The sequence below is a fragment of the Heteronotia binoei genome, chromosome 4 (genome assembly GCF_032191835.1).
Source record: "Heteronotia binoei isolate CCM8104 ecotype False Entrance Well chromosome 4, APGP_CSIRO_Hbin_v1, whole genome shotgun sequence".
Lineage (NCBI taxonomy): Eukaryota > Metazoa > Chordata > Lepidosauria > Squamata > Gekkonidae > Heteronotia > Heteronotia binoei.
Window position 1 is genome coordinate 50,460,169 of NC_083226.1, and position 25,618 is coordinate 50,485,786.

General features: G+C 45.9%; 1 protein-coding gene across 2 annotated transcripts in view; it reads right to left on the reverse strand.

The window, feature by feature from the left end:
• The window catches only part of SH3GL2 (SH3 domain containing GRB2 like 2, endophilin A1), a 148,432-nt gene extending 131,737 nt beyond the window's left edge, over positions 1–16,695 (reverse strand). For both annotated transcript variants that reach the window (XM_060237248.1, XM_060237247.1), the window contains exon 1: positions 16,539–16,695. In XM_060237248.1, the coding sequence (XP_060093231.1) occupies positions 16,539–16,583 (45 nt within the window). In that variant the 5' untranslated portion in view covers positions 16,584–16,695. The remainder of the gene's footprint in view (positions 1–16,538) is intronic.
• Between the last annotated feature and the right edge of the window lie 8,923 nt (positions 16,696–25,618).

The window sequence follows — 25,618 nt, forward strand, 5'->3', positions numbered from 1 at the left end:
TTGGTATTTCTATTGCATAGCATCATTTATATTTTAAGACAGGACCTTGTATATAAGCAGGCATCCCATAATGAAACCAATCGCCCCTTTTTTAAAATTTTCAAACAAGTTTATTTCAAAATACAGAGATACACACAGAATCAAATACAGAATTATAGGTAAGATCAAACCTACCCAGTCACCAAAACAACAACAACTAAAGAAACCCAGATTACAAACAGTATTCAGGTAACACAAGCTAATGCCAAGCCAGCATACATTGCTCATTTGAACCAAAATTTCCATGTGAAAAATAACTCAGAAAAGCAGACCACTTTACTAAAATATTAAACTTCTGTTTTAAAGACCTCCTCCCATCCAAATTATAAGTGATTTTATTTAAAATATAAAGTACTCCCAACATTTATTCAACGTCATGTCACTGGATCTCAGAAGCTAAGCAGTGTTGGCCCTAGTTAGTTACTTGGATAGGAGGCCATCAAGGAAGTCCAAGGTTGCTATGCTGAGGCAGGCAATGGCAACCCACCTCTGAACATCTCTTGCCTTGAAAACTCTACAGGGTCATCATAACTCAGCTGTGACTTGATGGCACTTTCCACCACCACCACCAAACATTTTATCAAAACCTAGGCTCCAAGCAGGTACAAATGGGAAACATTCAGCTGGGAATCATAAGACATTATATAACATTATCAGACATGGACTGAATAGCAACTGGCAGTACAAAAAGTGGTCCATGCCTATACTTACTCTTTGACGGTTGGTCATTGCCACATGAGTTATCTACTCTGAATTCAATGCTGTGGGGAATTTTTTTGTGTGCTTCCCTACAGCAGAATAGTGCATTTATGCACATACTGGGGTTTCCACAGTTCTTCTTCAGCCTGCCTCGCTATCAAGTTTTGGGGAAAATCTCAGTCAAGGCTGGATGGTTGCTCTGCAGGTGGGAAAGTCTGGATTTTGGAATTCCTGGTCTTCTGCCATCTCTTTGAAATAACTCATATTCTTCTATCTCACACCACCCAACGGTTTGTATCTCCCTTCCTTCAAGGAGCTCTGTAGTGGTTAGAGTATCGGACTACTATTTGATAGACCAGGTTCAAATCCCTGCTCACTGGGTGACCCTAGGACAGTTACAAAATATCAGCCTAATGCACCTCACAAAGGCTGTTGTGAGAATAAAAATGGAAAATACTGTAAGCAGCTTTGTATTCCCACTGGGGAGAAATACAAGATAAGAATGAAGCAAATAAATGAATAAATAAAAAACATAGTTCACCCTGATGAATCATGGCTTTCATGAACCAGAGGATCTATTTTCCTTTTCCCTAACCTGGAGCATTTTCATGGGTCCCCATCCCCCCCAGTGGGACCAGATGTTGCAGCCAGGGCAAACATCTGAGGTTTACTGGCTGTTCAGAAACTTCATGGCAATTGCTTACTGGTCTTACCACTAAGACACTAGCAAGATAGGGTTGGTATCCCTGCCCAATTTCCATACTTCTAGGGAACTCCTCAGATTGCTTTCAGGGGTTTGGAACATATTGAAACCAAGTTATTCTGAAATCAAAGGCAGCTGATGACCTTCCAGTGAGTGCTCAAGGGTTATGCTTTAAAGCAGGATTGCAGAACAAAAGCACAGCTGAGCCACTATAGATCATTAAAATAAAATCGGTAGTCTAGCCTGACTCCTGCCTTCCAACTGATCGTGTCCCATTGCTTTCCTCCGGCAAATCACAGCAAGGGATCATAGCTCTGTGTGAATAGTGAGATGGGAGTTCTTTGATGTGAACCAATTATTTTTGCCAAATTAAATATTGCAGTAAATCCCCACAGCTGCAGGGGACAAGCAAACAAGAAGCTTATCACTATGGTTATCAGGTTAAGTTTGGTTATGGTGAACTATAAAATTAAGTCATACATCCAAATGGTAATGTGGTCCTTACCATAAAAACCTGTGAGATTGTTATGTGAGCACACATTTCACTTTGTACAATCATGCAATGTATTTTATAACATTCATAGAACACTGCTCAGTTTTGTAAAGAGAGTTGGCTAGGTTTCCGAGACATCTGCCCTAATACTAGATTAAGAAAGAGAGGTACTGTTTTGCATTTAAAGATTAAACCCAGGCTTGGCAGAGTAATTAAACATTAGGTAACAGTGTTTCTGCTTCTGATAAATGATAACTGAGCACAAAGTTAAACAAAAAGGAGTCTTTGGGTAACTAAATGCTAGCAGATAGCTTTTCACAATAAAAAGAAAGTCATTTGGCAAGCAAAAATGGCTGACCTTCCAAAATTTCTAGTTTCTACACACATACATATGTATACATATGCAGAGAGAGAGGGAGAAAAGGTTAAAAAAATCTTAAGTAACACTAACAGGCATAAGCAAGTGTCACAGCACTACTCACTTGAATATGATCTACCTATTTACAGGGACTTGTACACTGACAAACTACTTCTCCAGCCTGGGCCTCAGAGACAGGTAGCTAAATATCACTTGTGCTTTTAGCAAGTAAACAGAACTCCTCCTATACCAAATTAGAACTCCAGTAGGCAGAATGTCTCAGAGAAACAGCTGGGTCATCAAGGCAAGTAGCTGGGATTTACATTACAAGGCAAAGGGAAAATTACTTATTCAGATCCACACCCCTAGGATCCTCAAGGTTGCAAAAAATGATAGTTGCTCATTGTTAATAAAATAAATAAATAAAAATAAATTGGATGACTCAATCTTCTTCAAGAACAATCTGACACTGACATTAGGTTTACAGATTGTTACATTAACAAAATAGTATCCAACAAGGATTCCTTCATTACAACAGTGAACAGACAGAATTTAAGACAGCAGCAAATTCCTACTTTCAGAGTGCAATTCGGAGGGGTGGGGGGGGGGCAGAAAGTCTTTTGGAAGCAGACAAGCCGGTACATGGGTGCAGGGAGGGTTTGTGCCAACGTACAGCCGGCACCAACAGAGCGGAGGGGAGGTATGTGGGCGGGGGGCCGCCCAAGCGGTGCCCTGCCCGAGCGTGGGCGGAAGTGTGGCGGAGCGTGGCATTCAGGCGAAGGAGGGGATGGAGTTGGGGGCATGGCCTGGCTTAGGCGGCTTCCTGAGCACTTTGGCCCATGACACGCCTCCCCCGAAAGGTGCAACTTTACGGCCGCAAAAATGGCAGCATGTCCCATAGACACTCATTGAAACCAAAAACAAAGGTTGGCGCCGCCACTGCGGAAGCTCGCAAACCCCTTAGGGAGTGTCGTGATTGCCTCGCCAATCCCCTTGTGCCTCGGGCTGACAAGTCCCCTCCCCATCACCCAATCATGCTCTCTGCCCTCCTAGAAATACTTCTGCTCTGGCCTCGTACAACTCAGATGTTAGGGAAAGAAGCACATGGTGGGAAGCTCTGCCAACAAGCTCCCGACCATACAAACTTAGAGTGAGGGACAAGCAGGCACATTGGTGACGAGTTTTCCACCTCGCAGGTGCATTGATAGTATCTTTGCCTTGCGAGGGGGAGAGAGAGATCTCTCTCTTGTTTCCAGGTCTCCACAGGTTCTGGGCTCCTGGGGGCTCTACATGCGAGGACTGTCGCCCATGGGTGGGTAAGTTCCACTGCCTTCCCCAGCCTCCCCCTCCCCTTGTTCTCGACTGCTCGGTGTGCGAGTGTCACTGGCACTTGAACAAGGCAGTGGGCCCCGGCAGGGGGCATTTGCTGACCCCACTCCCCTGTGCTGCCGCCTGCTCCCTGCCCTTGGTCTGGCCTCTGCCGCGTTCCCAATCCCTGGCAGGGCATGGTGTGTGTGTGACGGCTGCCCCATTGCGGGGAGGTGGGTCAGAGACTGTTGGAGCAAGAATCTACATAAACCCAGTCTGACAGCTACAGTATGACAGCTGGTGATCTAGCTGCCAGGCTAGGTCACAGTGACCTGATCAGCAGACCGGCTTGAGCCGGCAGAAGCCAAGTGATGCAATCTGCTGAGTCAGCATGGCCAGGATTGGCTGCTTGGACTATATATGATCTGTGTGTGCATCACACAGGTCTCTCCCTGTGAGATGGTGGTTAGGCGAAGCACTTTGTCCGTGGAGGTGATATTGTATAGACTGCACAAGAGAGCACTTGTTGTGTATATATGTTAATACACCTTTTGGCACTAGTTGCACGTGTAAGCCTGATTTTCTTTCCTGAAGCCCTGTGTCGGGCAAGTCATCTCCCTCACTCTGCTACTCCCGCTCCGACAGGGTTATGGGCCCGGGGCGCTTCCGCTGCGCGGAGGAGAGAGTTGAGAGTTGAGCTGACTGTGAGGTTGGAAAGAGCCGGAGGCGAGGAACGCCGGTGAAGGACACAGAAGCACCACCGTTCTCTGTTTGAGAGCCAGAGGGACGTCGGCAGCCAGCCGTGAGGAGGAGTCGGCACGATGGCTCAGCAACAGCTTGGAGTAGCCGTTGAGAAGCTCACCTCAGCCAACTACGCGGTGTGGAGCCTGAGAATGCAACACTACCTCAAGCGTGAAGGGCAATGGCTGTTCGTGAGTAACCCCCCTGCTGACTTATCTCCTGCCGAGACTGTGTTATCGGATAAGGCACTGGCCAACATAGTGCTGTCTATAGGAGATGACCAGCTGGTTTATGTGCGAGGGAAGGACACTCCCAAGGCTGCCTGGGACGCGTTGAGTGCGGTGCATGTTAGCACCACTGCTGGTTCCCTCATGGCCTTGACAAGGAGGATGTTCCGCACCGTTATGCCGGCTGGAGGGTGTGTGAAAGATCACATCAAACGGCTAACGGACTGTTTCGTTGAGCTGGAGGCAAGAGGCAAGACTGTAGCTCCAGACGACAGAGTGTACATTTTGCTGTCGTCGTTGCCACCTGAGTACACTCCCCTGATAACTTCTCTGGAGACGGTGGACGTAGCGACCCTGACCATGGACTACGTCTGTGCCCACCTGCTTGACTTCCAAGAGAGAATTGCGGCCGTGAGCTGTCCGGGGGTGTCGGCCGGGCAGCGTGCTGTTATCGGTGTGTCCGGGAAGACAGCCAAGAATGAGCCAGCTTTTGCTGCTGGCAGGCGTCCGAAGGTGGAGGAAGTGGAGCCGACTGCGTTTGCAGTCCGTCGCTGCTATGGATGCGGGTCGTCGCAGCACCTGCTCCGAGCTTGCCCTGAGAGGGAGAAGAGGCGGGGGCGTGTGCGGCGAGAGCGGAGGACCGCCAGCCCGTGTGAGGAAGCAACCCGGCTGGTCACGTCTGCAGTAGAGAGCACAGGGTCTGCTTGGATTTTAGACTCCGGGGCAACGAGCCATCTCTGCTGCGAGAAGGAGTTGTTGAAAAACATTGACAGTCCTGAGCATAAGTATGTGAGATTGGCTGATGGGACCACTGCCAATTCTGTTTGCTCAGGCAATGTGGAATTTCCTGCACTGAAATGTATGTTGCAAAATGTGTTGTATGTACCCTCACTGCAGTCTAACCTGTTGAGTGTTAGCACACTGTTTGACCAGGGATACCAGGTGAGATTTGAGAAAACCTGCTGCAAAATCCTGGGAGGTGGGGGAAAGTTGCTTGTGACAGGAAAGAGGGAAGGTAAACTGTATGTGGTCCAGAGTGATTGTGCCCAGGTGGCTCAGGTGTCGAATGAGCCTGTGCACAATAATTGTATACATTTGCTCCATAGGAGACTTGGGCACTGCGGATTTAGGGCGTTAAAGAAAACCCTGGAGCTTGTGCCTAGTTTGAAAGTAAATCCTTGCAAATGTTGCTTGGATTGCCAGGTCTGCAAGAAGACCAAAAGCAAGGCGTGTGCTGTTGCTAAAGAAAGCTCAAGGGAAAGCACACGAGCCCTGGAACTAGTCCATTTAGACGTTATTGGCCCATTGCCAAAGAGTCTGTCGGGGAGGAGATACTGCTTGGTGGCCACCGACGACCACACGAGGTACGCGTGGGTTTTCACCATGGTGCATAAGTCTGAGGTGTATAAGACATTCACCAAGTGGGTCAAAGCAGTGGAGAGACAATTAGGGGTTAATCTCCTAGCTGTACAAACCGACAGAGGGGGGGAATTCTTATCTAACCAGATGAAACGTTGGCTGGAGAACAAGGGCATTGCCCACCGTCTGACGAACCCGGCAACGCCCCGAGAAAATGGGCATGGGGCTGTATTGCAGAATGTGATGTATTGCATGTTAGAGGATGCACAACTGCCAATGACCTATTGGGCAGAAACCATACATGCAGCTGTTTTTTTGCAAAATAGGGTTTGGTGTAATACTGTGAAAAATGTGCCTTACAGGTTACTGTTGAACAAGACCCCAGATTTGAGTTCTTTAAAAGTCTTTGGGTCACGGGCTCGGGTTGGCATCCACTCCACGAGTAGCGGGGAGGGGGATGTCCGGGCAGAGAGCCTAATTTTTCTGGGCTACAAGCCAAGGGCCAGGTGTTATCGTTTCTGCAATAGCAAAAGCAAGATAACACTTAGTAAGAGTGCCCAGTTCAATGAAGAAAGCAGCTGGCCAAGGTTGCACTCCTTGCAGAAACAATTTGTCCTGCTGCCAAGTAGCGATAACGATGTTGGAGCGCAGCCCAGAACTCCAGCCCAGGAGGTGGCACCCAGTGGGGCTGGAGAAGGTGAGCCGAATGCTGGCACAGAGCCTGACGAGCAGAGTCAGGAGGCAGAGCCTCAAATGCAGGAACTGGAGGTAAAGTGTGAGAGTCAGGAGGTTCAACACCCAATTACAGGGGCAGAGCAACCAGCCCAGGAGGTGGGAACAGAGCAACCCGAAGAAGACAAAGCTGGTCCAAGCACAGGGCCACGGGTGTCTGCCAGGTCCACCAAAGGCCAACGTCCCGCTAGGTACAAGTGTCCCTATGTCACTCTGACTGTCAATCCAGACCCACCCGGATTAGAGGAAATGTTAAAAGAAAAGGCTAAGAAATGGAAAGCCTGGGTGGCAGAGTGCGAGGCAAGGGAGAAGGAGGCTGAAGCCAAGCGTCTGAAAGAGCTGGCTGAACAGGAACACGATGATGTGTTTTACAATCATGATGAGTTCCTGAACGAATTCCGGAAAGGGTTCCGAGCTACGTAAATATGAACTGTAATGTTGCTGGTGGACATGTATGTAAACTGTGTAAAGTGTTTTGGTGCACTGGGTTTAAATAGATTAGGAGGTGTGTTGGAGCAAGAATCTACATAAACCCAGTCTGACAGCTACAGTATGACAGCTGGTGATCTAGCTGCCAGGCTAGGTCACAGTGACCTGATCAGCAGACCGGCTTGAGCCGGCAGAAGCCAAGTGATGCAATCTGCTGAGTCAGCATGGCCAGGATTGGCTGCTTGGACTATATATGATCTGTGTGTGCATCACACAGGTCTCTCCCTGTGAGATGGTGGTTAGGCGAAGCACTTTGTCCGTGGAGGTGATATTGTATAGACTGCACAAGAGAGCACTTGTTGTGTATATATGTTAATACACCTTTTGGCACTAGTTGCACGTGTAAGCCTGATTTTCTTTCCTGAAGCCCTGTGTCGGGCAAGTCATCTCCCTCACTCTGCTACTCCCGCTCCGACAGAGACTGTCCCTTTAAGAGAGTGCCCGGCTGCAATGCAGCCTGCTCTTCCAGCCACTGCTCCTGCAGGTGCTCTTGATCTCTATCTCTGTTTTGCAGGTGCGACTCCAACACAGAGGCTTCTGTATTTGCTGCTCCACCGCCCCCCCCACTCCCTCAGCTGTTTCTGCCTGCCACTCGGAATGGAGCCCTGCCCATGGCGAGACTGCCCAGCATGCACCAGGTAGACTGTTGCAATCTGTTCCGGAAAAATAAAGTATGAGCTGTGCCCTCTGTTGTCTCTCCCACTTGGCATCTGCAGCATGTTCCCTGGACAACGCCCCCCCTTTGTCAGTGACCTCTCCAAAGGAATGCCTGGGAGGGTGGGCAGACTTGGTTGGGGGGGACAGGCTATGAGCCGCCATGCTGCCCCCCGCGTGACTGGACAGGGGAGGAGGAGTGCCACCCCTCAGCCTGTCCAGACTGACAGCCTACCCGACCCCACCGGGCTGTTGTGCACAGGGCGCTAAGGGGGGGGGGGCTGAAGTGGACTCAGAGTTCTGCGGCTGATGCACTCGCACTCTGAGTTCCATGGCCCCCAGGGAAGGTGTTCCGTGCACATGGCAGGGGGCATCAGGGCAACACAGGGGGTCTCTGGGTGGGGGGGGTATCTGCTGCTGGGCTGCTCACTCCCAGACACACATTCCAGCCGCTGTCTATGTGGGCCTGTCTCACCCCCATCCCCAAGCCAGGCGTCTTGTGCGCACCCGCCCAGCCTCACTCCTGTTCCCTCCCCGTGTTGGTGGGCTGTGTCTCCTTTGCCTCTGATGGTCTGCCCATCATTGGCTCCATTTTCTGTTTGGGGGCGGGTTGGGGATGGCTATCAGCCTCTCTGGGGCCTCCTCTCCCCATCCCTGACTGTCATGAGCCACGGCGCATGTGCCAGCGCTGGTCCATGGGGGGGGGGCTGGCCCTCCCCTCCGGCTGCCTCTGCCTCCCTTGTGCCTCTGCCAGCAGCATTGCCATGCGTCTATCTCCCTCATGGCAAGCTATGCCTCTCCCCTCCCCACGCTCCAGCGTGCCAAAGTCCTCAGGAAGTCTACTAGCGGCGCGGAAGCTACGCTGAGGTAGGCTGCCCCTTACCTCTGGATTGGGCTCCCCGAAATCCTGACTAGAATTATTAGATACATACCGGTTCCCCATAACATAGCCCCCCACATTCTGATAACCTATGCATCCAGGAACCAAATCATGGAGGCTAACAACATGGATCCCTATTGTCTGCTTATCACCAAGCCTAAACCAGAAGACAACACCAAAGAGTTGAGGAGTTGTGTTATTAGCCCTGCCTGTGTGATTCTTGGATTCAGGAATTACCAGAACTGCCTAGGAAGAAACCATGGGAAACAATTTCCATTATGCCAGTAATGATGTACAAAGAGTCCCATCAGCGGCTCTGCATTTTACATTTTAGATTTTGGCACAGATACTCAAATGCACATACTAAACCTGATTTCCCTTTTTGTTTCTATGTTCAAGTTGCACAGTGTCTAGCAGTTTTTTATGCTTCATAAAATAATATGATGACAGCTGTGAAGGTCCACAAACTGATACCTTTCCCTTTAAAGTGCATCAAAGGAAAACCTGATCCTTTGCCAGAGTCCACTGCCATGATTTGTAAAAAAGAAAGTAGGTATTTCAAAACCTCTTCACAGCAAACACTGACACACATGTATATTATTTCTTTATTATTTCACATTTATTATTTCACATTTCCCCAAAATGGGTTCAGTATGGGTCACATCAGTAAAGTATTACATGATTATAAGGCAACTAGCTAAAACAACCAAATAGACAAATTCCAGATTAACAAATTCAAAATTTTAATGATGGCCAGTTCAGAAACTGAAGCCCTGGCTGACAACAAAACAAATGGAGTAGTCAGAACAAGTCCTGCCCAGTTGGTATTCACAGGTGGGCCTGCATGCGGCAGGGAGGCCATGTTGATGTTTAATGATGTCCGCCCCCTCAACTAAAGGCCTGGTGGAACAGTTCTGTTTTACAGGCCCTGCAGAATTGCAGCAAGCTCCACAGGGCCTGTATCTCCAATGGCAGCTGGTTCCACCAGGCAGGGGCCAGGACTGAAAAAATCCTGGCCCTAGTTGAGGTTAAGTGGGCATCTTCTGGGCCAGGGACAACCCGAAGATGTAGTTCCACAGAATGTAGAGCTCTCCAGGGGGTATATGGGGAAAGGCAGTCCCTAAGATATGCTGGTCTCAGACCATTGAGGGTTTTAAAGTTTAATATCATTACCTTGAAATTAACCTGGTACTCAACTGGTAGCCAGAACAACTGGTGAAGCACCAGCTGAATACACAGCCATATTCAGGCATCTGTACCAAGTAGATGTATTGTACATTATGGTTTTGGTATCAAGTATGAAACACAGGATGATAGACAAGCAGTGCTAACAAAAACAAAGTCTTAGACTACACTGCTAAATACTTCTGTTCAAAAGTATGCTCCATTGAAACTTAAATAACTGACAAATAATTGACATGAGCACTTGAGTACTGATGGGTTAATGTCTTACATTAGTGTTAATGCCAATATCACAATGCATGTCACTGCATATTCCCCTGATAGATCAAATGTCTTTTGAGATGCTAGTTCTGTTACCTTGATAGCTGATCAATTCTGTCATGGACATAAGGCAGTACTTTCCAATACATCAAGGCATTTAATATGTGAAATGTAGAAGACCTTTCCTGTCTGGAAGATCTACATTTTAAAATTATTTTTGTAGGTGCCATTAGTTAATCTATAATAAAAGGTATACCAAAAGGAAAAATGAAACTCTGTATGACCTTCAGAATGAGAAACCATGGGTTTTGATTGCTGCATTTGCCTTCTAAGGAAGAAATGGAAAATTGCTTTTTGTATAGGAAACACAACATAAGCACAGTGGTCTTTTGCAACAGTAATAACTAGCAATAGTACAACATTCTTACAGTTGCTATACCAGTGTTAACACCTGCAGTTGTCTTGATTTAAACCCACACACACACAGTACCAGTCCCTGCAACTCTGGTGCCAGCTCTGAATCCATCAACAGCTCATTTTCCAACATAATTAGATATGGTGTTATATGAGTTGATCCTGCCAAGCTTTTCAAACAATCCCACCTGAATCTCCTCCTTATTACAACCCTTCTCCCTCATGAGGATTTTTATTCATGCAGGTCTGAGGAACCTCCCACAACAGCCTTTGGGTGTTCAAAGGGGATCCTTTCCTCCCTTGTTTAGCACTGGGAAAGGTGGTTGAGTTCAATGTCTGCAATGCTATTTTGATGCCTACCTAGGTCAAACAGGTAAGTCTCTATGCAAAACAAAAACAGGCACAAATAATGACGGCCAATAATAACAATATTCAGAGACAAGAGAGATAACTTTTCAGTCTCCCAGGAGACTGTATTACTGATTGGAAAGGCAGCCTACTTCAACAGAAGAACTTCAAAAGGGAGATTTCAGAGTGGAAAGGCTGAACTGGAAAGGCTGAATTAAAATTATCACATTGACTGTATTTCACCATTTTGTATTTGGCACTCACTACTGATGCTAAGTAGTTTACAAAACCCAGGAAGACTGAGCATGCCCAACAACAATATCAACAACATTACATTGAGCTTATCTTGTATGTGTTTGAGCTTTGCATAGAAATGGTCACAGGCTGCACTGCTTGCATTTCATGGCCTTTGGGTTCCATTGTTTACAGTTTGTTCCACTCCATGGTTGCTTATCTGCTTGCCAAGATACCACTTAATGCATCCAATAAAATTGGCTTAAATTCACAAAAGATTTTGCCACAATAAACATGGTAGCTTTTCAAGTGCAACAAGATTCTTTGTTGATAGATCCAGGAAGCTAGCCATGTTGTTCTGAATCAATAGAATAGAGTCCATTGGCACCTTTAAGACCAATGAAGTTTTATTTGAGATATGAGCTTTCGTGTGCATGCACACTTCCTCAAACTCCATGTCTGTGCTGTAAAAGACTAACACAGTTGATTCTCTGGACTCATAAACTTCACACTTGCCAAATTGGTTCATGACACTTCACATTCACTCATTAGGAATGCTATTAATACCATTCCCAGTGGAGACATTTAAAGCCTCTTTCAACCTGACCTGCAGTAGCCCATGGCTTCACTATAGAAAACTGCAGAAAGAGGGGGGAAGCAAATAAAGGACAATGACTCAATTCTGGTACTGATTTTTGCAGCCTTTATAAAATAGATATAGCCTTGTACAGCTCAGTTTGTATTTCTGTCTCCCATACAAATCTGTATGCATAAACCAAGCTATCTGTGATGAGAAATATTTGGAAATTTGAGTGTGAAACTGGGAAAGGTGGAGTTTGGAAAGGGAAAGGAACAGAGAGTCCATGCTCCAAAGCAGCCATTTCCTCCAGGGGAACTGTCCAGACTACAGAGTTCATCAGCTGTAGTTCCATGAGACCTCCAGGCCACATTAGGAGGTTCACAACCCTACCTATAGTCAATCTTTTTATAAGCATGGCCAACAGCCTCTAAACACAATCTACTGCCTCAAAACCTTAGCTGTTCTGTTCAAAGTTCAGTAACTTCAAGTTCAGCAAGTTCACACCCATTCCACGGTTGCAGTTGCTTTGCCCCGGGCTTCTGCTTTCCTTGATCAAGTGATCGATTCCCTACCAGTTGCTGCACAGCTGCATTGTGAACCGCAGCTCCCTCTGATTTCCCCCACATATTCCTGATCTTGTTTTTTAGAGATCAGGAAGACACAAGGGAAATTGGAGGGAGCCATGGGTCAAAATGCGGCTGCACATCAACTGGTGGAGAATCAATTGCTTGATCTGGGGAAAGCAGAAGCTGGGAGTGGAGTAACTGCTACTGTGAAATCAGAAATACAGCAAGTACATTCTCAACAGAAAGGAGCAATTAATGCCCATCTCTGGGAAATGCATCTTCATGAAGCCTGTTTTATCCTTCTCCCTTCTGCTGCATGCAGTGTTTACATTTTTAACAGTACACCTAAAAACACAGCATATGGAGTGGAGAGGCAGGCAGGAAGACCAAGGAAGCACAGCAGCCATGTGGATACATCTACTGTTTCACATGGAATACAAGAGTATGCATAGCCTCTCTTTACCTTATTTAGCAGAAGGATCAAAAGGGATTTGTATGTGTTCGTCTTGTCAGATTATGTTAACTAGGAGGCAGAATAAATTAAAGAGGAGAACAAAGGATGAGGAGTCACAAATCTAATTTCCTAAACTCTGACCACAGGCACTGCACTGAAAACTTTCAATGCACTAAATCATATTCAACCATATTTACTCCAGTAAACCATATTCAAAATTCAGTAGTATTATTTTTTCACTCAGTTTTTGAGGTCTACACTTTTTTTTCCAGCATCAGATTCATAAAAACAAAAACCTTAAACTGAATTATCAGTTATATAAACTAAATGTACTTTTACAAATCAATTTCATAAAACATATTATGCACTTTCACACATGGAAATATGCCTTAAATTCACTGATTAGTTAGGAAGTTACACACACACTAATAATTCGTGTCATAAGAACATAAGAAAAGACATGTTGGATCAGGCCAACGGCCCATCCAGTCCAACACTCTGTGTCAAACAGCGGCAAAAAAACCCAAGTGACATCAAGAGGTCTACCAGCGGAGCCAGAAGCCCTTCCACTGTCCCTCCCCAAGCACAAGAATACAGAGCATCACTACCCCAGACAGAGAGTTCCAATGATAAACTGTGGCTAATAGCCACTGATGGATCTCTGCTCCATATGCTTATCCAGTCCCCTCTTGAAGCTGGCTATGCTTGTAGCTGCCACCACCTTCTGTGGCAGTGAATTCCATGTGTTAATTACCCTTTGGGTGAAGAAGTGCTTCCTTTTATCAGTTCTAACCCGACTGCTCAGCAATTTCATTGAATGTCAATTGAGTTCTTGAATTGTGAGAAAGGGAGAAAAGCACCTTCTCTATCCCATGCTTAATCTTGTAAACCTCTATCATGTCACCCCGCAGTCAACGTTTCTCCAAGCTAAAGAGCCTCAAGCATTTTAACCTTTCTTCGCAGGGAAAGTGTTCCAACCCTTTAATCATTCTAGTTGCCCTTTTCTGCACATTTTCCGATGCTACAATATATTTTTTGAGGTGGGGTGACCAGAATTGTACACAGTATTCCAAATGAGGCCGCACCATCAATTTATACAGGGACATTATGATACTGGCTGATTTGTTTTCAATTCCCTTCCTAATAATTCCCAGCTTGGCGGTCTTTTTTATTGCCATCGCACACTGTCTTGTGTGTGATTGCAATAAACAATTTTCAGTGAGTTATCTACCACGACCCCAAGATCTCTCTCTTGGTCAGCCTCTGCCAGTTCACACCCCATCAACTTGTATTTATAGCTAGAATTTTTGGCCATTTAATATAGCCAGCACAAAAGTTTTGAGAGTGTACACTTATACCATGTGCATACAGAGAGAGAGAGAACAAGGACACAGAATGCTTTGGGGGAATCTTCCACGTCCCCAAGAGGAGACATGTGATTTATACTTATTAAAAGTCATCAAAGTTTTGCTATTGACTTAATGGAATATGCAAGTAGGCCTATTAGAAATTATTGATCAAAGCCAGAAACAATGTCAGCTAATGTCAATGGATTATTGATCCAACATTCGCTTCTAAGTTGTCCTTTCCTATTTAAGGAAAGATTTTGGTGACACCTGTAACTGCTAAAATAATTAAAAAGACTTCTGGCTAACAGAGGAATTCTTTCCAACATGTTTTCATCATGAATATGCCTAACCAGTGAAGATATGAAAACTTTTCTTCCCTTTCTCCAAGGACCTTCACCAAATTTAACCGTAAGAGATGTTAATGTGGTTAAAACCTGACAGGACAGAAATGATAAAACAAGAAACAAATATGATGATGACACATTTCCCTGGCATGCCTGTGACAGAACATACCACATTGATGTCCAGAGCACTGAACAATTGTAGCTATATACCATGTCATGTTTCCCTATAAAAGCATCTGCTTAAAGCTCACTAGTTAAAATTCAATGTGAATGAAATTTATTGACAATAGTATGACAAGAATGAGATTTGACGGCAAACATCCTATTGACCAGTGCTATTAGCTCAGGGGGAAAGGCCCAAGATTGCTACAGCAGAGGATGATGCAGTTGCAAAGCTAGCCACCAAACCACATTCCTTCCTGCAAGGAGATTCACTAGGATGATAACGTAAGCTGTGTGAAAACTCTTCACAAGAAACATTATGTAATAGGTGGTACGTGTTAGGTTTGTAACAAAGGCTAGAACACCACTGCAGCTACACAGAGGATTCCCTTTCATCAGGACCCCATGTGAACCCAACTGGAACCAGATCCTTGTTCTGCAATACAAAAATACAACTTTTCATATCAAGCCCTTAAACTAAGTTGCACTTCATGCTCCATAATCACTCATTTCTGCATGTTAGGCAGCATTTCTTCACCATCACTTGTCACAAACACGGCAACCTGGAAACGAAGCTATAAAAACACTGCATGTTTAGAGTCTATGATAATGTTTTTAAAGCACATCCCTTCAAATGGAGGCACTGGGACATTCTCCAGAAACACTGTCAACAGATTAACGCTTGTCCTGTACAGAAATAGTTCTAAGAAACAGTAGTTGAGCCTTTAAATATCCGCCACACATCCCAAAACACCACATCATAAGCTTTGCTCCAATTTCTTAGGGAATTTACCGATATACAAAGTCAGTTTTTATACTCAATTCTACAGTGGGATTTAAAAGCCCAGTATTTGACACAGCTTTACAGTAAGGTTCACTACAGTCGTCTCAAAGAACCACTAATATCCAGGGGGCCCAATTAATCAGGAAGGGGTTGGTTGGCAGCAATGATTTCCCAGTGGAGGCACTGCGATGGGGTGGCGAGAGAATGCGCACAAAATTAGGGATAGAGCATCTGTGTGTGCCCGGGCCGCCTGCCAGATCAAAGCTCAGTAACTACATCACTGCAAGGTCACTGGAGGAGGACTTTTACATAATCAGTGTCCCATCGAGAAACTCAGCTGGGAGGTATGGAAACAGCACCATTGATCAACAATCCTCAACTCCCCACCCCCACACACATTAACAAGCACGTTGCAATCTCCGCCTGTCCTCGGTACTTGGTGCTTCCCCCTCCCCCCCGCCTTTCGACGAGGGCTGCAGCAGCGGCGGATAAACAGCCACAAATCCTCCCAGTGCGTGCTATGCAGTGGCTAAAGTGCTCCAATGCGGGGGGGGGGGGGAAGAGAAGGATCCGGCATCTCCTGCTAGCCAGCCGGGACTCTGATCTGGGACGGACTAGTCAAAATAAATAAATAAATGAGAGGGAGGGGGGAGATGGCCCTGAGGGCTTCCCCTTCGCCTCCTCACCGGCGACCACAACGCAGGATTGCATTAGCCGTTGGATGCTGCAGACGTGTCCAACCAAGCGCTACCCAAAGACTCATTCCAGCTTCGGCCACAGACAGCAGCGCTGCCGGAATTTTTTTGCATTGCAAGCGCCGGTTGTTCTAAGAGCAGCAGAACTGGGAAGGATGCGGTTCTAGCCACGCCAAGCGGGGAAGCTGGGAGTCCCCGTGGATCCCCTCCCCCCACCCCCGGCTTTTCAGTCGGGGCCTCCGAAGGAACCTCTTAGACGAAAGCCTTCCCCAAAGCGAAACCCCAGCCAAGTTCAACCGAGGGCGGGCAGCCTAAGCACAGCGCCCCCTAGAGGCCTCCCCTCACGACTCACTGCGTCGCCAGCCCCTGGGAGCAGCGCAGGTTTGCAGCAGGGTTCGACCGGCACGACGCGTCAGTTTAGGGTCAGCTCCCCACCGAAGCCAGGCGCTTGGTGGGAAGACCCCCCTGCCCGCGCCTTCCTACCTGAGTGGCTTTGTGGAACTGCTTCTTCAAGCCCGCCACCGACATTGCTGCTGAGTGGTCCCGGAAGCTCCGCGGAGAGATGCTGAGGGGCCGGCGGCCGGGGACACTTCCGAAGGGGAATTGCGCCGCTTGCCGCGCTCGCCGCCGCCTCCTCTTCCCCCCCCCTCCTGCCTGAACAGGTTATCAGATGCCAGCCTCTGGTGCAGAAGCGCCCTGACGTCAGTTCCAGAGGACCCGGCCCCTTAAAGGGGACGCTCTCCGCCGTCTGTGCTCCGAGCGCTGGGCAAGCCTTGCTCGGCGCCTGACTGAGTATTGTTATCCACGCTGCCAGCCCTAGCGAACCAGGCAGGGGGCTCGAGGAGCCATCCGAAGCAGTCACAAAGGTCTGAAGTAAACGGAAGTCTTCCACAGGATGGAAGTTAACACTGTTTAGAATGTCTGCTTACCAGAAGTAAGTCGCATTGATTGAGGTTGGAGCTTACTCCCAAGTAGGCTTGCCTAGGAGTACCCCTTGTGAGCCACTGATTCCGGTATCAGCTCTTCAGGAAGAAATCCTCGGAAGCGTTTACTGTTGTGATAGTCTAAGGATCTGTGCAAGTCCCCTCAGACTCAGTGGGGGTCTGGGGGATGACTGTAGGATTGAGCTCTTGTTATGTTAAGGGAAGGAATAATAAACTAGTGCACCAGTAGTATGTTTACACGAAGTTGCGTTATACTGAACCAGCCCTTTGGTCCTTCAAAGTCAGCATCATCTATTATGACCCCATTCCCCCCACCCCAAATGAACTACTTCAGATCCTCAGGAAACTCTGTTAAGAGGGGCGGGGGAAGTTCCGGCTGGTTTGGCATCAGGGGTATGTGGTCTAATATGCAAATGAGTTCCTGCTGGGCTTATTCTACAAAAAAAGCCCTCGGCAGGAGCATAAAGGGGGGTCAAGCAAGAGGCAGGTCAAGCAGTAGCTCAGCTCACAGTGGACCACTAGCAATTCCAATATCTGCCTAAAGTAAAGGTAGTCCCCTGTGCAAGCATTACTTGTTTCCGACTCTGGGGTGACGTTGCTTTCACGTTTTCACGGCAGACTTTTTATGGGGTGGTTTGCCATTGCCTTCCGCAGTCATCTACACTTTCCCCCCAGCAAGCTGGGTACTCATTTTACCCACCTCGGAAGGATGGAAGGCTGAGTCAACTTCGAGCCGGCTACCTGAACCCAGCTTCTGCCGGGATCGAACTCAGGTCATGAGCAGAGCTTAGTACTGCAGCTTTACCACTCTGTGCCATGGGGCTCTTCAGTATCTGCCTACGAGCGTTTAAAAATGGTAGTCTGATTGCAGTGATTCTCCTGGGTTTCATATCACCTACCACTAGCTCCTTTTTAAAACTGGAAATCTGATGCCAGAAATAGAACCTGGGACTTTTTGCATGCAAAGCACATATTCTCAGCTTGGAAGCTACAGCTGTATGATCAAGACTGAGCATCTCTTGTCTCTTTTTAGCTCAAAGAAATAGGTCGCTTGGGATACCCATCACCAATATCTCTGGCAGCCCAAGCCAACTAATCTTTATGGGGGGGGGGGGGGGACTCACTGTATACAGTGTCCTCAAGGAAGTGTGCATAAGAGCACAGCCTGACTTGATTGATTAGCTGGCATACAAGGTATTTAAATGGCATTAATTATCTTTGTAGAGTTAAATATATGACATAGTAAATCTATCTAATTTAGTGGATGTGAGTAATGAAATAACAGGTTTCAGTTTAAGCAGCTAGTTTTTCTTGCAGATTTTTCCAAGACCACCAAAACCCGAAAATAAAAAATCTCCCAGATTCCCTTAACAGTACCATGTAGAAATCTGTCTCTCCCCCTCCCCTTGGTTGGTCATCCGCAATCATTAGGTGACAAGTAGTCTTTGAAACAACTATATTTGAGTGACATTAAATAAACTGAGAATGTCTCTCTGTCAGGCAGATAAGCATTATGACCTACAAATTGCAGATAGAGCACCTAGACTCATACATGTTTGCTTATTTATTTACATGGTTATATCCTATTTTTCTTTCCAGTGGGGATCCAAAGTAGTTTACAATGTCATTTCCTTCATTTAATCATCACAACAACAATCCTGTGAGGTAGTTAGGTTGAGAGAGTGTCCAATATCACTCGCCAAAATTCCATGGCAGAGCACAGAGGAGAAGTGTCTCAGCTGCAGTAGGAGAAGGTGCTTGGATCTAGAACAGAGCTGCTGGTAAGGAGAGTGAGACTTGATTTGCTTTTCTAAAACTGCTGGGGAGCATTACCTAGGGTTGCTGTGGGAGGTAACTGTGTGTGTGCATGGTGCCTGCTGGAGAGGGGTTTCTGATTGCTTTTGTGTGTCTTTTGTGTAGCTGTTGCTGAGTGAGGAGAGCTTGTTTGCCTGGGGATAATTGCTGGCCCCACCTCTGCTGTTGCTTTGGCTGTTGAGTCAGAGGTGGGTGGGAGCTTGAGCCTTTAATTTGTAAGGCTCATCCTTGCCAGAGGCGTGAGCCAAAGGGCAAGAGCCAAGGGGCTCTTGGCCTGGGGGTTCTGTGGATAGGTGGGTAGTTACCCACAAGTAGTTTCAAGTGGCAGTTGGTAGTGGGATTTAAAAATAAGTGAAGATAAAGAAAATTTTGAAATGGATTGCAGCAGTATGGCTGGTGAGGGAGCAGAGGCAGTGACGTGTAAAGACTGTGAGATGTTTGTATTTTTACCTGAGAGTAGCACAAATTACACTTGCAGCAAGTGTAAGTTAGTGGCCCTGCTGGAGGAGAATATACAGGGACTGGAGGCATGATTGTTCACACTGCAGTGTATAAAGGAAGGTGAGGATTTTCTTGACAAAACGCATAAGGCACTCTTGAAAGGACAAGAGGAGGGAGAAGAAATGGTATATCAGCAATTACAAGAGAACCTAGCACAGGAGGAGGGTTCCTGGAAAAATGTAACCCGTAGAAAATCAGGAGATGTTCTGAGCCCCTGATGCTCAGCAATAGGTTCCAGGATCTCCCCACAGTAACTGATTTTGAACCATTGGAACAAGGCCTACTTCCCCAGTCTCCACAAAGCTTGAACAAAGTTTCTCAGGATCCTGTGGATAAGAAGCCTGGAGCTTCTGCTCCCCAATATAGGAAGAGGAAGGTTGTGGTGATTGGAGACTCCTTGCTCAGAGGGGTGGAGCCCAAAGTGTGCCGACCGAACTTGTCAACCCGAGCATGTGACAGAAAGGATTGGAAGACTTATCAAGCCCACAGATTACTATCATTTCTTGCTGATTCACGTGTGAACGAATGATACTACCCATCATAGCCCTGAACGTATTAGAAAAGACTATGTGGCTCTGGGTCAGAAGGTGAAGGAGCTGGGCGTACAGGTTGTGTTCTCGTCAGTGCTTCCTGTTGAAGGTCGTGGCTTAGGACGAGAAAGAAGAATACTTCAAATAAATGACTGGCTATGTCGATAGTGTCATCAGGAAAGATCCAGATTTCTGGACCATGGTTTATGTTTTTGAGATGGTGGTCTTCTATTGGGAGATGGTTTGCACCTTATGGCGGTAGGGAAAAGGGTGTTTGGTAACAGCCTTGCTAACCTAATAAGGAGGGTTTTAAACTAAATTGTATGGGGGAGCGAGACAATAATTCAAAGCCTCGTATGATGCCAGAAACTGGGGACAAGAATATTAAAGATTTGCAGAGTGGCGTATACGCTAGGTAATGTTAACTTGCAGGTTTGTACGGAAACCAAACCCTCGAGATGCATAAAACGTGGATCCCAATGTCTCTACACTAATGCACAGAGTATGGGAAACAAACAGGAGGAACTGGAAGTTCTAATAAAGGAAGGAGACTATGACATAATAGGCCTTACTGAAATGTGGTGGGATGACACAACTGCGATATTAGGATTCAGGGGAATAACATTTAAAAGGGACAGGCAAATGAGAAAGGGCAAAGGCGTAGCAGTATATGTGAAGGAGGTATATACTTGTGAGAAAATATGTGAATCGGAGCATGGCAGCTCAGTTGAGAGTCTCTAGATAAAAATAAAAGGAGTAAGAAACAACAATGATATTATTGTGGGGGTCTGCTATAGACCACCAAGTCAGGCTGAGGACTTGGATGAGATACTTCTACAGCAGATTGCAAAGTTCTCCAAGAGAAAGGATACAGTGATCAAGGGAGATTTCAATTACCTGGACATCTGTTGGAAGTCCAACTCCGCCAAAAATGAAAAGTCATATAGATTCCTGACTTGTCTTGTTGACAACTTCCTTTTCCAGAAAGTGAAGAAGAAAACGAGGGGATCTTCTATCTTAGATTTGATTCTCACCAACAAGGAAGAATTGATTGAAGAAGTGGAAATAGGGGGCACCCTGAGCAGTAGTGACCATGTGATTTTGGAATTTACAGTCTTAGGGAAGGGAAAAGCTATACGTAATCAGACTTATAAGTTGGACTTCAGAAAGACAAACTTTGATAACCTTAGAACTATGCTGGGTAAACTCCCATGGTCAGAAATACTTAGGAGGAAGGGGGTTCAGGAGGGGTGGGAGTTTCTTAAAAGTGAAATACTGAAAGCAGAATCAGACGATTCCTATGAGAAGAAAAAATGGAAAAAGCCTAAAGAAGCCAAAGTGGCTCCATAAACAGCTCTCTAAAGACTTGAGAAATAAAAAAAGACTCCTTTAGGAATTGGAAGGAGGGCCTTATAACCAAGGATGAATATAAACAAATCACCAGTGCTTGTAGAGAAAAAGTTAGGAAAGCTAAAACTCAGTATGAGCTTAAGCTGGCCAAAGATGCTAAAAACAACAAAAAGGGTTCTTTTCTTATGTTCAGAGTAAGAAAAAGATCAAGGACATGGTAGGCCCAATGCAAGGGCAAGAAAGTGAAATTGTATCAGGTAATGAAGAGAGGGCGGAACTGCTCAATTCCTACTTTTCCTCAGTCTTCTCTTCTGAGGGGAACAGTGCTCAACATGGCAAAAACAGAACATATAAGGAGGGTATGACGTTCCAACCTAGGATCAGCGTAGGGGTAGTACATAAACACCTAGTTTCTTTAAGTGAAACTAAGTCCTCAGGGCCAGATGAATTGCATCCAAGGGTTCTAAAAGAGCTTGGGGATGTAATTTCTGAGCCCCTGGTTGTTATTTTGGAAAATTCTTGGAGAACAGGAGAAGTGCTGGAAGATTGGAGGCGGGCGAATGTTGTGCCCATCTTCAAGAAGGGGAAAAAAGAGGATCCGGGTAACTACCGACCCATCAGCTTGACGTCTATACCTGGAAAAGTTTTAGAACAAATAATCAAACAGTTGGTCCTGGAATATTTAGAAAGAATGAATGTGATTACTAAGAGCCAGCATGGGCTTCTCAAGTACAAGTCATGTCAGACTAACCTGATCTCTTTTTTTGAGAAAGTGACTACCTTGCTGGATTGGGGGAATGCTGTAGACATCGTTTATCTTGATTTCCGTAAGGCTTTTGATAAGGTTCCACATACTATCCTTGTTGACAAGTTGGTAAAATGTGGTTTGGATCCTGTTACCGTTAGGTAGATCTGTAACTGGTTGACAGATCGCACCCAAAGAGTGCTTGTGAATGGGTCCTCTTGGAGAGGAGTGACAAGTGGAGTGCCTCAGGGATCTGTCCTGGGACCTATTTTGTTCAACATCTTTATCAATGATTTGGATGAAGGAATAGAGGGAATGCTTATTAAATTTGCCAATGATACTAAATTGGGAGGGGTTGCAAACACAGAAGAAGACAGAAACAGGATACAGGATGACCTTGACAGGCTGGAAAACTGGGCTAAAACCAATACAGTGAATTTCAACAGTGATAAATGTAAAGTTCTGTATTTAGGTAGGAAAAATCCAATGCATGGTTGTAGAATGGGGGAGACTTGTCTTAGCAGTAGCATGTGCAAAAAGGATCTAGGGGTCTTAGTGGATCATGTGCTGAACACGAGTCAATAGTGCGATGCGGTGGCTAAAAAGGCAAATGCAATTTTGGGCTGTATCAACAGAAGTATAGTGTCCAGATCATGTGATGTGATGGTACCGCTTTACTCTGCTCTGGTAAGACCTCATCTGGAGTATTGTGTTCAGTTTTGGGCACCACAATTTAAGAAGGATATAGACAAGCTGGAACGGGTCCAGAGGAGAGTGACGAAGATGGTGAGGGGTCTGGAGACCAAGTCCTATGAGGAAAGGTTGAAGGAGCTGAGATTGTTTATCCTGGAGAGGAGGCAGCTGAGAGGTGATATGATCACCATCTTCAAGTACTTGAAGGGCTCTTATATAGAAGATGGTGTGGAATTGTTTTCTGTGGCCCCGGAAGGTAGGACCAGAACCAATGGATTGAAATTAAATCAAAAGAGTTTCCGGCTCAACATTAGGAAGAACTTCCTAACCGTTAGAGCAATTCCTCAGTGGAACAGGCTTTCTCGGGAGGTGGTGGGCTCTCCTTCCTTGGAGGTTTTTAAATAGAGGCTAGATGGCCATTTGACAGCAATGATGATCCTGTGAATTTAGGGAGAGGTGTTTGTGAGTTTCCTGCACTGTGCAGGAGATTGGACTAGATGACCCTGGAGATCCCTTCCAACTCTATGATTTGCACTGGGGTCTCCCATACCCCATTTTGACAGTCTTGCCACACCACATTGGCTCTCAATAGGTAGACCCGCAGGGAAGAAAGGAGGGACACTCCAGGCATTTTACCCAGCTACCTTGGTTCATTTGTGAAAGCATCCTCTCCCCTGTGAAAACGTAAGGCTTTTTTTCATAGGTTCAAACCTGGAAGAATGATGTCTCTGAGAGGAGACAGGTTTCTGTATAAGACAAGAGGAAAAGGGTGAATCACCAGGAAAAGTAATAAGAAGACACACTTGCAAATTCATTGAAGGCATCACTGTCATATTCCTAGAAGCTGGCAATGATATGGGAAAGTAGAGACAATAACACAAGCCATATATACCAGAACAGGAGAAAGTCATAGCACTGTCAAACAGCACCAGGTTATCATAAAATTAAGCCCTGAGTATGGAGTTATCAGTGAGGCATTGGAAACACCCTAAGCATATGAGTTTTGTACAATGAGACCCAATCAGTGCAATCCAGTCTCTATTCATTTTGCTTAGCACTTTCCATCAGGCTATCCTTCCCCTAGATCAGGGGTGGCCAACGGTAGCTCTCCAGATGCTTTTTTGCCTACAACTCTCATCAGCCCCAGCCATTGGCCATGCTGGCTGGGGCTGATGGGAGTTGTAGGCAAAAAACATCTGGAGAACTACTGTTGGCCACCCCTGCCCTAGATCCCCGAGGTTAGTTACTGTTGCCTGCTGCTAATCATCCCAGCAACCCTTGTTCTCTGGGTCTTCTCTGGCATCATGAAGCTGCAAGGTTTATCACATCAGCTGTGTGATCTGAGGAACTATGAACCTGGAGGAGCCTCTTCCTCCCCAATGCAATAAACAACTATCCAAAGAGTTGACACCCTCAGCTTCCTCTCACCATGGGACTCATTCTGAACATGACTGAGGTTATTAACAAGCAAAGGTAGGGTTTGACTCCCATATCTGGTCAAACCCCATTAATACAGAGACATGAAATAATCCAAACAGCATCAGGGATCACATTGGGGTTGCCAACCCTCCTGGTCTGCCAAGGCTCCTGTGCTTTTGAAAACTGTATTAACAGACAGCAAACTAACTGGTGGAGTTTTTCCTTCTGCATACTCATGATGATGCACTTTGCTAGTCAAAAAGGAGTGCTAGAACAAGGAATGTGGCAGCCCTGCAGTACAGTAACTAGACACACACAGGCACTGCAGCTATTGGTTTTGTTTACATCAGCACAATCTTGCAGTTATATCAGGGTTACATTAGCATGACCTCATACTGATATTTGTGATGTCATGTTAGTATCTTCCCAAAGAAGACCCCTTTTCTGAATTGTGCATATTTACCCTTCTAGCAACGGTTGAGGGGAAAAGTGTAGCTTCTATATCTGAGGAGAAGATTTGGGGGTTTATGTGCAGCAGTCCATATTTGAGGGAAGCGATTCTCTTATATTATTCAGGAAGATCTATTCTGTGGGTCTCCAGCTGAAGAAGAGGATATTCTTGTTGCATGTTTTTTTCCTGAAGTGAAGCACTTGTGTAAGGGTTCTGAGGAAACATGTTTGCATTATGTTCTTTCTGTGTCTCCAGTATTCTCACTGGTGTGTTCTCGAGGGATGTGTTTACGTTTCTTTGGCCTTGTGGTATGTACACTATCATTTGAGGCATGGCTGTCCTGGACAGAGTTTAAGTACAGAAATTGCATTAGACTGCATTAATTGTACCTAGAGTTGCACTGTCAATGTCCTAATCTATCCTGTGGTCATGCAGCTAGTATGGGAAATGGGGGATGATGCCTCCCAATTCTGGCCCCTGCACTGGTGTAGTCACACCAACATATGGGTTGCAGTACTGTGGTGTCACACTAGTATATCTCCAAGGGATCCCAGTGTAGAGGGTTAGTTGCCATCCTAAATTGTGAATAACATCTCTAGGATTGCAATTGCAGTGTGCGACTGCAATAAAAAAGGCCAATGCTATGCTGGAGATTATTAGGAAGGAGACTGAAAACAAATCAGCCTGCATCATAATGCCCCTGTACAAATTTATGGTGTGGCCTCATTTGGAATATTGTGTACAGTTCTGGTCACCGCACCTTAAAAAAGATTATAGCATTGGAAAAGGTTCAGAAAACTATTAAGGGGATGGAACACCTTCCCTTTGTAGAAAGATTAGGGCTCTTTAGCTTGGAGAAATGATGGTTGAGGGGTGACATGGTAGAAATTTACAAAATTATGCAGGAAATATTTTTTATTATTATTATGCAGGGAATAGAGAATGTAGAGAAAGAAGTACTTTTCCCCTTTCTCACAATACAAGAACTCGTGAGCACTCAGTGAAACAATAGAACAGATAAAAGGAACTACTTTTTCATCCAAAGAATAATTAACACATGGAATTCACTGCTGCAGGAAATGGTGATGGCTGCAAGCATAGACAGCTTCAAGAGG